The sequence below is a fragment of the Ovis aries genome, chromosome 24, assembly GCF_016772045.2.
Source record: "Ovis aries strain OAR_USU_Benz2616 breed Rambouillet chromosome 24, ARS-UI_Ramb_v3.0, whole genome shotgun sequence".
Lineage (NCBI taxonomy): Eukaryota > Metazoa > Chordata > Mammalia > Artiodactyla > Bovidae > Ovis > Ovis aries.
Window position 1 is genome coordinate 24,289,751 of NC_056077.1, and position 13,508 is coordinate 24,303,258.

The 13,508-nt window shown below is 45.8% G+C and overlaps 1 protein-coding gene across 1 annotated transcript in view; it reads left to right on the forward strand.

Annotated features, from left to right (window-relative positions):
* The window catches only part of HS3ST4 (heparan sulfate-glucosamine 3-sulfotransferase 4), a 481,008-nt gene extending 468,341 nt beyond the window's left edge, over positions 1-12,667 (forward strand). Inside the window, exon 2 of the mRNA XM_027961479.3 lies at positions 10,618-12,667. Within this exon, the coding sequence (XP_027817280.1) occupies positions 10,618-11,254 (637 nt within the window). The 3' untranslated portion in view covers positions 11,255-12,667. The remainder of the gene's footprint in view (positions 1-10,617) is intronic.
* The last annotated feature ends 841 nt before the right edge of the window (positions 12,668-13,508 follow it).

Consider the following 13,508-nt stretch of genomic DNA (forward strand, 5'->3'; position numbering starts at 1 on the left):
GCTGCGTCTGAACCACAGGTCACTTTACAAAAATGGGAAACTCAGACTTCCCTGGCGGTCCAGTGGCTGGGAATCTGCCTGCCAATGCAGGGGACATGGGTTCCACCCCTGGTCTGGGAAGATTCCACACACCGCGGGGCAACTAAGCCTGTGCACCTAGAGCCTGAGGTTCACAACAAGAGAAGCCACCACAGTGAAAAGCCCGTGCACCATGATTGGAAAGGAGTCCCCGCTTGTTGCAACTACAGAAATTCCATGTGCAGCAATGAAGACCTAGAGCCGCCAAAAATAATAAATAAATAAATAAATAAATTTTTTTTTTAAGTGGAAAATTCATGTGTGTCCCTCAAGGAACTCGTGGTCTGTTGCCAGGCAGGTACCGTGCCTGCTTTATCATCACTGTATACTTGACATATTAAGCACCAGCAAAGCTGGATGTAATCAATGAGAGCATTTGTATTAGCAAAGCCCTTTCATGTTACAGGTCCAGAAACAGAAAAATCCCTGTCTTAAGCCCACTTGGCAAGTTAGTTCTTAAGTCAGAGCTGCCACTCAGGATCCCTTCTTTCTCAGCTTCAATTTGGCCCTTAGCCACATGGCCCTGGCAAAGGCTACTTTTCTTGGGTCTTCTTTATAAGAAATGTGGTTTCCCAAGGGTTTGACTTTTTACCTTCAAGGATTTCAAGATTCCTAAAAGTTGACTTTGAAAAGTAGCATGAACTTCAACAGGATGAGGCAGAAAAGGGTCTAGTTCTGTGGTCCGGAGCAGGGTTTATTGTCTCTTGGACTCAGTTTCCACATCTCTGTAATGGGCTCAGGGATTCATATGGCACTGGTGAGGTTGGGCCAGCATAATATGTGAAATTGCCTGGCTCAGTGCTGGGCAAGTAGCAGGTACCTGATTGACTTTCTAAGTTTCTTTCTTCATTGCAGAGGAGACAGCCCTGCCTCATGCCCTTGCTCTAACAAGCATTCTCTTGAGTTACAGTTTATCAGGAGGGCTCAGAACATATTGCTCATTTATGCACCATTTATCCCACTGGATAATGCACTTGGGAAAATGTGAGGTGCCTGTGTACATCTGATTCAGGCAAGGCACAAGCAGGCTCAGCTGCTGACCCTTCCAGAGAGAATGGACTCTACATCTTAACGGGTGATCACCTTCTCCCTCGGCGTCCATGATGGTGTCCATTTGCTTCAATTGATGACACCCCAGAGAGAGATATCACAAATTAAATGATGGAGTTTGATCTGGCAAGAATTTCTGGGGCTTCTGGCCTGGGTTTCTATAACTCCCAGTGGTGAGTCAGTGACAGCCCACCTTTACAACACATACAATGAGGCTTAAAATCCAGCTTTGCCATCTACCAGCAGTGTGACCTTGGGCCAGTCATGTAACTTTGCTGAGCCTCTGTTGTTTGGTGAAACATTGCTAGGCAGTAACTAAGAGCTTGGGCTAATGTGCAGGATGGACCTGGGATTTGAATTGCAGTTCCACCTCTTGTGACTTTGGACTAACAGATTAATTTCACTGAGTCTCAGTTTCCTGACCTCTGAAGTGGGGAGGATAGTAGTACCTTTTTGAGAAAGTTGTTTTAAAAATTCACAACTAATGTATTGAGAACCTGCTATCTGTGAGGCACTCTTTCAGATATTAACTCATATGCGTGGGTGCTAAGTTGCTTCAGTCGTTCAGACTGCAAACCTAGGGACTGTAACCCTGCAGTTTCCTCTGTCCATGGGATTCTCCAGACAAGAATACTGGGTCACCATGACCTCCTCCAGGGGAACTTCCCGACCCAGGGATCAAACCTGTGTCTCTTACATCTCCGGCATTGGCAGGCAGGTTCTTCACCACTAGCCCCACCGGGGAAGCCCATTAACTCATATAACCTTCCCCAAATCCCTAAGAAATAGGTGTTATCAATATGACGGCTTTTTTTTTTTTTCCCCAGATTATGCTACGGAGCCACAAAATATTAGGTTAGTAATTTGCCCAGAGTCGTACAGCTAATAACGTTACTGAACCAAACTTAGGTCCGCTTGCCCACCCAAAATAAAACTGACTTACTGACACCAGGTGCTGCTAGTTGTAGGGAAGGAAAATGCAACGCTTATTGCACGGCAGCACACAGGGAGTCCATGAGAGCTAGAGCCCCAAACACCCAAGCTCCCAGAGAGGTTTCAGGAAAGCATTTCTAAAGGCCAAGAGAAGGAGGGAGACCACAGGGTATGTGATCGCTTGTGCACAATTCTCTGATTGATGGTAAAGTATCAGCCAGTCAGATGGTGGCATCACAGGCGTTAATGTTACCAGGCCTTAGGCTCTGAGAAGCCTGGGGGCTGTGTGCTCATGGTTATCTAGTATTGATAACTAGATAACTAGTATTGATAGTTAACATCTAATTTGGCGGGAATTTTAGCATCTGTAAAACAACTCAGGAAATGTGCATCAGTTACTATTATCTAGGGACTTCAGAGAAGAGCTAAAGCAAAGGATATGGGGAGGGTCTGTCCTGGGAAGGGTCTGCTCTGTCATAGTAAGTGAATCCAGATTCGGTTCATCTGGAGTCTGTGCTTTTTAACCACCAGGCTGTAGAGCCCAGTGTCTGAAAGTGCTTGGAGACCTCGATCTGGTGTCAGAATTTGAACTCTCAGCCTCCAAACAGCACTTAGTAAACAGCATCTGATAACTACTGTGGGATCTCTGTTGTTAAAGTTGTTGTCCCAGATGGTGACCTGCATCCAGATGGGGCTTGTGCTCAGCCCAGTCCCCCCACCAGCAGAGCGGAGGTGGAGGAGCTTGGAGAGCGTGTTGGCTCGTGTCTCATAAACATTTGGCCCTGTGAGAGCAACTGCGTGATCTTGCGGGATGATTCTCGGCTTCCGGATGGTGTGTTGATGCCGATGTCACGGCTGCTCTGGGCACCCCAGATACTGTTAACAAGCCGTTCCAAGCACAGATGCAGTGTTTCCTCACCATATGGGCCATGCTGCAGTGCAGGGTGCTTCAGACAGGAGATGACGTGGAATTCAGAAACACTGAACCCCATGTACCAGAAATCCACTTAGAGGAGCCCTCCAAACTGCCCCAGTTCTCCTGACTTCCAAGGATCATCTTTCCATTCGTATGTCATTCATTCATTTGTCCAACAACCACACATCATTATGGGGCAGCTGCTGTGCAGTAGGGACTGTGTCAAGCACTGGGGATAGACAGGTGAATGACACATTGCCCAAGTCTTCCAGAAACTGAGCTTAGCCATGGAGGGCATGGGAACCAACCATATTATGGTGTTTGTGGTTCAGCTGCTTAGTCATGTCTAATTCTTTTGGGACCCCTGGGGCTGTAGTCCACCAAGCTCCTCTGTCCCTGGAATTTTCCAGGCTAGAATACTGGAGTGGGTTGCCATTTCCTTCTCTCATTATGACATTATCCTAACCATATGATGACATTATTTTAAGCTGTGTAACACAGAAAGTTATCAGGGACCCTGGAAATTCAAAGGAGTTGGTGAAAATCTTGGTGATGGAGCTAAATTTATTTTTGCACATCAGTGTCTAAACACTTCCTATTCAGGTGCGTGCTTAGTCACTCAGTCATGTCCGACTCTTTGCAAGCCTTTTGAACTGTAGCTTACGAGGCTTCTCTGTCCGTAGAATTCTTCAGGCTAGAATCCTGGAGTGGGTTGCCATTTCCTCCTCCGGTGGATATCCCCGACTCAGGGATCAAACCCGTGTCTCCTCTGCCTCTTCAGAAGGACTCCCCAGATAGGCAAAGGTCATGTCCCACCTTCTCCTAGTGAAGGTGAAGAGACTCTGACATCCCTTCACCCTGCTTTTCAGGCAAGTAGATTGTGAACACGTCATGTAAATATCCACCTCCAACTGGAACCTCCCTTGAGTTTCAGACTCCCGTATCCACTCCTCCATGTGAGTATCTCAGATTACAAGTCCAAAATCAGACGTGGTTTCTTCCCCTGAAACTGGCTTCTTTTCCAGTGTTCTCCACTTTGATAAACTACTACTTAATCATCAGCTCAGGCCGACAGTCTTGGAGTATTCTATGACACTCTCTCTTCCCACCCATCCTCAAGGACTGTTGGCCCTACTTTTTAAAGACATCCCAATTCTGAATGCTACTTCCCAGGTTGCCCTCTCCATCTGCGGCCCTGTACCCTCATCTCCGACCCGCCCTCCAGCAATGGCCTCTTAGCAGGCAGTCTTCCTACTGCTCTTGCCACATACCCGTGTGTTCTCAGCAAAGCAGCTGGAGAAAGATCTCTGAAAATGTAAAGCTTATGTTCTCCTATTTCATGTTCTGCAATGGTTTCTCGTCACATATGGAATAAAACCCAGTGTCTTGCCCGTGGCCCATAAGAACCAGCACCCCCAACCTCATGGTCTTTTCCTCCACACCCCCTGGCCTTTTTTTCTTACTTCCTTAGCTTTGCTCACTCCCCTCTGGCACGACTGGTCACCTCCCCATTCCGCAAGCACATAAAAATATGAGAGCAAGGGCAGAGTGAAATGTCAGATCCAGTCGAAAAGAACTTACCTAAAACCAGGAGAGAGAAGGAAAGTTGGGATGAAAAATTCCTGAGAAGGTAGAATTTTCAAATTATCCTGAGATAATTTTCAAAGCCCATGTGGGGAGGGGTTGGTCTCACACCTTAGAGAGCTGTCTCCTCTAGTTGTTTTTTTATTTTCTTTTTTTAGGAAGAGGAAGGCTCTATTTCTAGATGGAGAAATGGCTGGTATCTAGAAATACCTAGATAGATAGACAGACAGATATCTAGAAATATCTAGCTATTTCTAGGTAAAGAAATTGCTGCTGAAATAAGGACCCAGGTGAGTGGACTGATGAGGGGATAAGGGCTGAGAATTGGTGAGATTAGGGCAGCAAAACCTATCACAACAAAGCCTTAGAACAGGAGCCTAATGGCTTACTCATCTATTCACTCAACAGATATTTACCGAGCACATGCTATTTGCCAGGAGCTGGGGTAGATATTTGCTTGGCCGTTGAGCTTAGGAGCCAAGAATAAGCTCACCCAGTGAGACTTTGAAAAAGTATCTTCAGGTTCTGAGTCTGGTTCCTTCCTTGTAAAAGTGAAAAGTAGTAATACCTGCTCTTTTGATCAAAATAGTTATTTACGTGATACTATAGAGAACTCTCCTTTTATCGGAGGTAGCAGTTATACCGGAAGCTCTGTGGGGGGAAGGGCCTCGTCTGTTGTGTTCACTAGTATATTGCCATTTATGGATGCGAGCATTTACGGAATGAATGAATGAATATAACTGATTCAGAATCTTTTTTTGGAAAGGGGGGATGCTACTTCATTGATTTTGAGCATCTACTGGATACCTTGTTACTGGCAAAAATTCCTGTATATCTCACACAACAATAGTTGTATCTTTTTAAAAAATTGGAGTATAATTGCTTTACAACACTGTGTTAGTTTCTGCAGTGACTCAGCTGTAAGTATACCTATATCCCCTCCCTCTCGGACCCACCTCCCACCCCCATCTCACCCCTCTAGGGTCATCACAGCGCGCTGGGCGGGGCTGCCTGTGCTACGTAGCTGCTTCCCACTAGCTAGCTCTTTTACGCGTAACAGTGTATATATGTCAATTCCAACCTCCCAATTCATCCCACCGTCCCCTCCCCCCACCCCCTGTCCATATATCAGTCATCTATGTCTGTGTAACTATTCCTGCCCTGGGAATAGGTTCATCTGTACCCTTTTTCTAGATTCCACAAATGAGACAGTTTTCCCATGTATGCCCCAAATGCGGGAACTCTCAAATGCATGGTGGTATCCATCTGTAACATTGACAATCAAAGCCATTTAGGCATCTCTGTTCCCCACTCCTCTCTCTGTTGCCTTCTCTAGCCCCCTCCTCTCATGGCTGTTTGCATCGATCACTGAGCTAGGCACACTCTTACTTCCCTATATATACACTGGCTTGAAAAAGAAAAGTGAGTCGCTGAGTTGTGTCCAACTCTTTTCGACCCCATGGACTGTAGCCTGCCAGGCTCCTCTGTCCGTGGAATTCTCTAGGCAAGAATACTGGAGTGGGTTGCCATTCTCTCTTCCAGGGGATCTTCTCAATTCAGGGATCAAACCCAGGTCTCCCACTTTGCAGGCAGATTCTTTACCGTCTCAGCCATAAGGACTGGATACCGTTTTTTTTGTGTGTTTTTTTTTTTTTGCATTGATCACTGAACTAGGCACACACTTACTCCCCTATATACACTGGCTTACAGGATGGATACCATTTATCTCAGATGCTTCAGATAAAAAACTCAAGATCCACAAAGATCTTGACAGACTGCAGCAATTAGCTGAAGTGAAGGAGATGAATTTGAACGAGGTCAGTGTAAAGATAAACACTGAGCTCTAAGAAGTCAACAGCAGAGACCAGATGAGAAGAAAACCCTAGCAGCTTAATAAAAAAAAAAAAAAAAAAAGGCAGCGAAATAAAAGAGCAATGTATGTATACTGAGGGGCAAAATTCTGAAAAGGCCATGTATTAAAAATATCTATCTTTAGAATTTTTTACATCAACATTTATTTAGTATTTTTATACTATGACATGAGTTTCATAATTAAGAGAATCTCTTTAATTGGAATAAAAGTGGGATATCAGTATATTCCTTTACCTCCAGCTAAGCTAATAGCAGCTCCCCTGATCAGGAAGTATGACGATATGGGCTTGAATCAGAATATTCTTTTTTATTTTTCTATATCAGTTCCTTAGTTTCCATGTTGTTCAACTTTTCCATTTGGTTAAACATAAATATTTTCTCCTTACTCTTCTCTAATAATTGCTGTCCCAATGATAGTGTGCCCCTGGCTTAAGCTTTTAAAATTCTGGCATTCGTTGGACACAATTCAAAGTGAATCACCTGTATTATCTTCTCGACAGTCCTATAAAAGAGGGACTCTTATTAACCCTGGGCTTCCCTGGTGGTTCGGACAGTAATGACTCTGCCTGCAATGCAGGAGATCCAAGTTCACTCCTTAGGTCAGGATGATTCCCCTGGAGAAGGGAATGGCTACCCACTCCAGTATTCTTGCCTGGAGAATTCCACGGACAGAGGAGCCTGGGGGGCTACAGTCCATAGGGTCACAAAGAGTCAGTCATGAGTAAGTGACTAACACTTTCACTTATTAACCCTATATTTTGGATGAGGAAATGGAGAGTCAGAGTGGTTTGTGAAAGGGAAAGTGGCTCAGTTGTATTTGACTCTTTGTGACCCCAGGGACCATACAGTTCATGGAATTCTCCAGCCCAGAATACTGGAGTGAGTAGCCTTTCCCTTCTCCAGGGGATCTTCCCAACCCAGGGGTCAAACCCAAGTCTCCCTCATTGTAGGCAGATTCTTTACCAGCTGAGCCACAAGGGAAGCCCAAGAATACTGGTTGGTTTAGTCACTTCATCAAGGTGACATGGGTAGTCAGAACTCTGAAATCAGACAAGTGTGACTCCCCCAAAACTATGTTCCTTAGCACTGCCCCTCCAAGCAACATAATTAAATCTGACGAAAACCAAAGAGACACACGAATGTGAAGACGTTTGAAATACTGGGGAGATGATGTCTGTTCGAGATGAGTATGATTACTTATGGCCAGAGCTATTGCTTTGATCTGAAAACTGCTCACTGCCCAATCATGATACCCAAACGACATCAAACTCTGTGTGAATATCTCTGCATTAGACAAGAGGCACATTCCTCTTGCCTAATAAAAGTGCTTGCCGAGAAAGCTCAAAACCCAGTAGCAATTAATTATTGACAGAGCATGTGAATTAGAGATAAAAGAAAAGTCATTCTTTCTCCACACAGGCGATAGTAAATAAATTTAATTATGGTAGGGGAAGCTGAGGGATCTTCGTCTGTATTAAGTTTTATTAGCTGAGACATTTAAAAGCGTGTCATCATAACAAAGAGGTCTTGTGTAATCCTAAATGTACCACTTTGGTGCAAGGCTCAGAAGTGAATAGACTTTAATGGAGTACAAGATGGCAGATGGCCTGCTGTACCAACAGGTATGGAACGGGTTTATCGTCAATTAACTTTGGTCCACATACGCCTACAGCAGATTGACTGTATAATAGGATCTTGAGCCTCATTTTCTCACTGATACACCGGCCACATTGGTATTGGAGGACCAATAGCATCAAACTCCTTTAGTCCCTTGAAGCTCCCAAGTAAGACAAGGCCACTCTGAAGGTGAACAGGGATGGAGGGATGGGTTTGAGAAGCAACCCTGGGAAGGAAACCAAGAGATATGGGACCTGGTGTGCGATCTATCGGGCTTCTCCAGTGGCTCAGCGGTAAAGAATCCCCCTGCAATGCAGGAAACACAGGAGATATGGGTTCAATCCCTGGGTTGGAAATATCCCCTGGAGGAGGCCATGGCAACCCACTCCAGTATTCTTGCCTGGAGAATCCCATGGATAGAGGGGACTGGTGGGCTGCAGTCCAATGCACAAAGAGTCAGACACGTCTGAAGCAACTGAGCACACACTCGTGGGACCTATCGTGGCCTTACTGAGCAAACTTGGGAGCCAAGAAGGAAGAAATCCCATGTATGAAACCAGTCTGTGCCAGATGTTGTCACACTATGTCACAGTAATGATATATGTCATTCATTTCATTCTCAGCTGAACTTGAGGTAAGTTTCAGGATTTTGAAGATGAAGATAGTAAGGCTCAGGGATGTGATTCAACTTGCTGAAGTCACAAAACCTGCCTGATTCCCAGTCTCTGGGCTTCATTTTCCGCATTTGCATAAAGACACCTTTGGACTAGGTTGGACGATTGTGTGTTTAGTCGCTCAGCCGTATACAACTCACTTGCTACCCCTCGAACTATAGCCCATCAGGCTCCTCTGTCCATGGGATTTCCCAGGCAAGAATACTCAAGTGGGTTGCCATTTCCTTCTCCAGGGAATCTTCCCGACCCGGGAATTGAACTCGAGTCTCCTGCATTTCAGGCAGATTCTTTACCACTGAACCACCACGGAAACCCTTTGGCTAGGTTTGTTGTTGTTCAGTTGCTCAGTCATATCTGACTCTTTGCAGCCCCATGGACTACAGCACACCAGGCTTCCCTGTCCTTCACCATTTCCCAGAGCTTGCTCAAACTCATGTCCATTGAGTTGGTGATACCATCCAACCATCTCATCCTCTATTGTCTCCTTCTCCTCCTGCCTTCTATCTTCCCCAGCATCAGGGTCTTTTCCAGTGAGTCAACTCTTCACATCAGGTGGCCAAAGTATTGGAGCTTCAGCTTCAGCATCAGTCCTTCCAGTGAATATTCAGGGTCGATTTCCTTTAGGATTGATTGGTTTGATCTCCTTGCAGTCCAAGGGACTCTCAATCGTCTTCTCCAACACCACAGTTTGAAAGCACCAATTCTTTGGCACCCAGCCTTCTTTATAGTCCAACTCTCACATCCATATGTGACTACTGCAAAAACCATGGCTTTGACAAGATGGACCTTTTCATCTAGGTTAGGGGTCAGCAGATGACATCTTAAAGGGCCAGTTAGAAAATATGTTCAGATTTGCATGTGATATGGTCTCTGTTTGCAGCTATTCAGCTCTGCTGATGTAGATGCAGAAAGCAGCCACAGACTTTACAGAAAGGAATGAGTGGCCATGTTCCAATGACAATTTATATATGAGCATTGAAATGTGAACATACAATTTTCATGTGCCACAAAGTATTAGTCTTATTATTTTTGCTTTTCCCCCATCTGAACTACAGTCAACGGGGTTGCAAAGAGTAGGATATGACTGAGTGACTTTCACTTTCACTTCACTTTAAAGATGAGAAGTCATTCTTACCTGTGGGCCATACAAAAACAGCAGGCAGGTAGTAGTTTGCCCACCCTTAGGCTAGATCACCTCTGAGATCTTGCTGAGCTCAAACACTTTCTGAAAGCCACTACAACAATCCTATCCTTGATTTATTAAGCTCTTACACATGCCAGCTTCTGTGCTAAATGCTTTAAAAGCATTATCTCCTTTAATCCTTTTACAACCATGTGAAGTAGGTGCTATCATTATCTTTATTTCAGAGATTATAAAACTAATACACAGAGAAATTAAGAGTCCAACTAGGTTAAACATAACTGGCAAGAGATAGAGCTGCCATTTAAACGCCAGGTGTATAACATTCCCAAGGATGAATGCACAAGCTTTTTGCTGCCTTTTATGAAAATACTTTAATCAGAGCTGTAGTGGGACATATAGTCTAAAAAGGGCTTTTCTGGTGGTTCAGATGGTAAAGAACCTGCCTGCAGTGTAGAAGACCCATCTTCAATTTCTGGGGCAGGAAGATCTCCTGAAGAAGGGAATGGCTACCCACTCCAATATTTTTGCCTGGAGAATTCCATGGACAGAGGAGCTCGGGGGTCTATAGTCCATGGGGTCGCAAAGAGTCAGACACGACTGAGCAAATAACACGTCTAAAAAGAACTTCCAAGTGTATATGAATTTTATTTGGTAGCTCCCCCATTGAGCTGTTTATATATGTTTCACGGGACAAGTTCAGTTATTTCTGGATACGAATAACCACTCTTTTGTTTTCCTTCTTCTTCTAGAAATGTGATGCCCAAGACTTTGGATGGACAGTTAACCATGGAGAAGACGCCAAGTTACTTTGTGACAAACGAGGCTCCCAAGCGCATCCACTCCATGGCCAAGGACATCAAACTCATCGTGGTGGTGAGGAACCCCGTGACCAGGGCCATCTCCGACTACACCCAGACACTGTCAAAGAAACCCGAGATCCCCACCTTCGAAGTGCTGGCCTTCAAAAATCGGACCCTAGGGCTGATCGACGCCTCCTGGAGCGCCATTCGAATAGGGATCTATGCTCTGCATCTGGAAAACTGGCTCCAGTATTTCCCCCTCTCTCAGATCCTCTTCGTCAGCGGTGAGCGACTCATAGTGGACCCCGCCGGGGAAATGGCCAAAGTACAGGATTTTCTAGGCCTCAAGCGTGTTGTGACTGAGAAACATTTCTATTTCAACAAAACCAAGGGGTTCCCTTGCTTAAAGAAGCCAGAAGACAGCAGCGCCCCCAGGTGCTTAGGCAAGAGCAAGGGTCGGACTCATCCTCGCATTGACCCGGATGTGATCCACAGACTGCGGAAGTTCTACAAACCCTTCAACATGATGTTTTACCAAATGACTGGTCAAGATTTCCAGTGGGAACAGGAAGAGGGTGATAAATGAGGCTTACGATGTGGTGGGAAGGCTGGCAAGTGGCTAGGGAGGCTCCTGACCCGAGTCCTGAATCCCCCAGGGTCTGCAGCCTCAGCCTTGCTGCGGTGCCAAGTAGATCTCCTTCTTTGTCCAGTCAGGATTGCTTCCAAGGCTGTTGGCTTAGGCAGAGAGATGGATCCCCTGGCATGCTGATAGGGTACCAGGCCTGCCTGGGTAGCAGCATCTGGTTGACCAGCTGGCCACCAGAATCCACTGCTAATTCTTGTCTTCTGCTGGTTAATCCAGTCTGAAGACAGGATAAATAGCTGTCAAGGTCAGATACAGTGCCATGAATGTTTGTTTAAATGATAAGGAAGAAGGGAAGGTCTACTTTGGGCAGGGGCCTCTCACTTTAATTTGAGAAGCCCGAGTTCTAGCCCCATTTCTGGCAAAGGCCCCTTGCTCGATCAACCTCTGCTTTGGCATTTCGCCAGAATACTAATTGTGGCTGCTTGCTCCAGAACTCCTAGGGAGCAAGACCCTCCCTCTTAAGGTGTCTCAAGCCTTCTCCTTAAAGGTCTCATCCCACAACCCTTTGACTTCCTCACTCCTCATCTGATGAAGGCAGAGGCATGCACGTTCCTCACCAAAAAAAAAAAAAAAAAAAGCTGACATCCTTGGAAGCCTTCCTTCTAAGAGCCTTCGAAGGGCAGTTGGGTCCCTCTCTTCATGAGTATCCTGGGTGGTAAAGAAGCTTAGCCTAGGCCCTCCTTAGAATCAGGCTCACAGGACTGCTCTAGAGCAAGGGAGTTGCAGCCGAGCCCAGAGCTCTGAGGTTGGGAAAGATGAAGCCATCTCTGGGAGTGAAAAAAGAAAACCAGTCTTCTTGGTGGGAGGTCTCCATCTCTGAGACCCTCAGCAGCATGGATCTGAGACAAGCTATTGGAGGGACTCTGTCTTTTAGGGTCCCCAGAGGGGCAGGGACCAGAGAGCTGGCATGTCTTTTGTCATGAATAACCTTTAGCAACCCAACCCACAGGGGATTGATCACCATCTCTCTCTTTGTCCCACCATCTCCCCTTCGTGGTCATCTCATGCTTCGTTTGCTCGATTCAGAGATGGCATATATTGGGGCAGCAACAAGAAGGCTGACTCCTTTTGTCAGACCCAGTGTCAGGGGCTGGGGGAGGGTAAGGGCTGTCTGCGGACACCCCCATCAAGGGCTGCTGCGTCAAATGTCCCTTCCCATTAGTTTGATTCCATTAAAATGCAGCATTCGACATAAAACACTCTTCACAGATCTTCAGAACCAGGAACTGTTCTAGCAAAATTGGAAATATGTATGAGTGGGGGGAGGGAGTGAAATCTGTTCAACTGTTATTAAACTGTCATTTCTCCCGCTAACTGGAAACTGTGTTGTTATAAAGCTTAATGCAATCTGATTGATGGATTTTCATGGTGTGTTTGAATTGGTTACCTCCATTCCCACCTCCACTCCCCTGAATTCTGGGAGTATCCCTTCTCTGGGATAGCCAGGACGGCCCAGGTTATCGACTCTGCCAGGGAATCCTATCTGCAGGGCAGGATGATTCTTGAAATAGCACAAAGGAAGCAGTTTCTGTAAAGGGTGCAGTGTCCTCCCCTCTTAACCCATCCTGGCAAGGAACAGACTGATGTGCAAGATTCAGAAACAATCTGACAATTTTTTTCCAGATTAAAAAAATAGTTATTGAGTTGAAGGCAGCATATATCCCTTTACTACAAAAGTAAAAAGGATTTCCCTGGTGGCTCAGTGGCAAAGAATCTGCCTGCCATGCTGAAGAGGCGGGTTCCATCCCCGGGTCGGGAAGATGCCCTGGAGAAGAGAATGGCTACCCACTCAAGTATTCTTGCCTGAAAAATTCCATGGACAGAGAAGCCCGGTGGGCTACAGTCCATGGGGTCACAAGAGTCAGACATGACTTAGTGATTAAACCACCAAAGTAAAAGAAGATACAAATAAAACTGTGCTGCACATACACATCCACACCTATTTGAAAGAAGACAGGGCCTGCTTGATCAGAAGAGTGTACTGTGGGATGACTGATTTGGAGCCTTGTTTTATGAGCAAGGGCTTCCCGGGGGGCTCAGATAGTAAAGAAGCTGCCTGCAACGCAGGAGATGCAGTTTTCAGTCCCTGGGTCGGGAAGATCTCCCTGCAGTAGGGAATGGCAACCCACTCCGGTATTCTTGCCTGGAGAATTCCATGCACAGAGGAGCCTGGTGGGCTGCAGTCCATGGGATT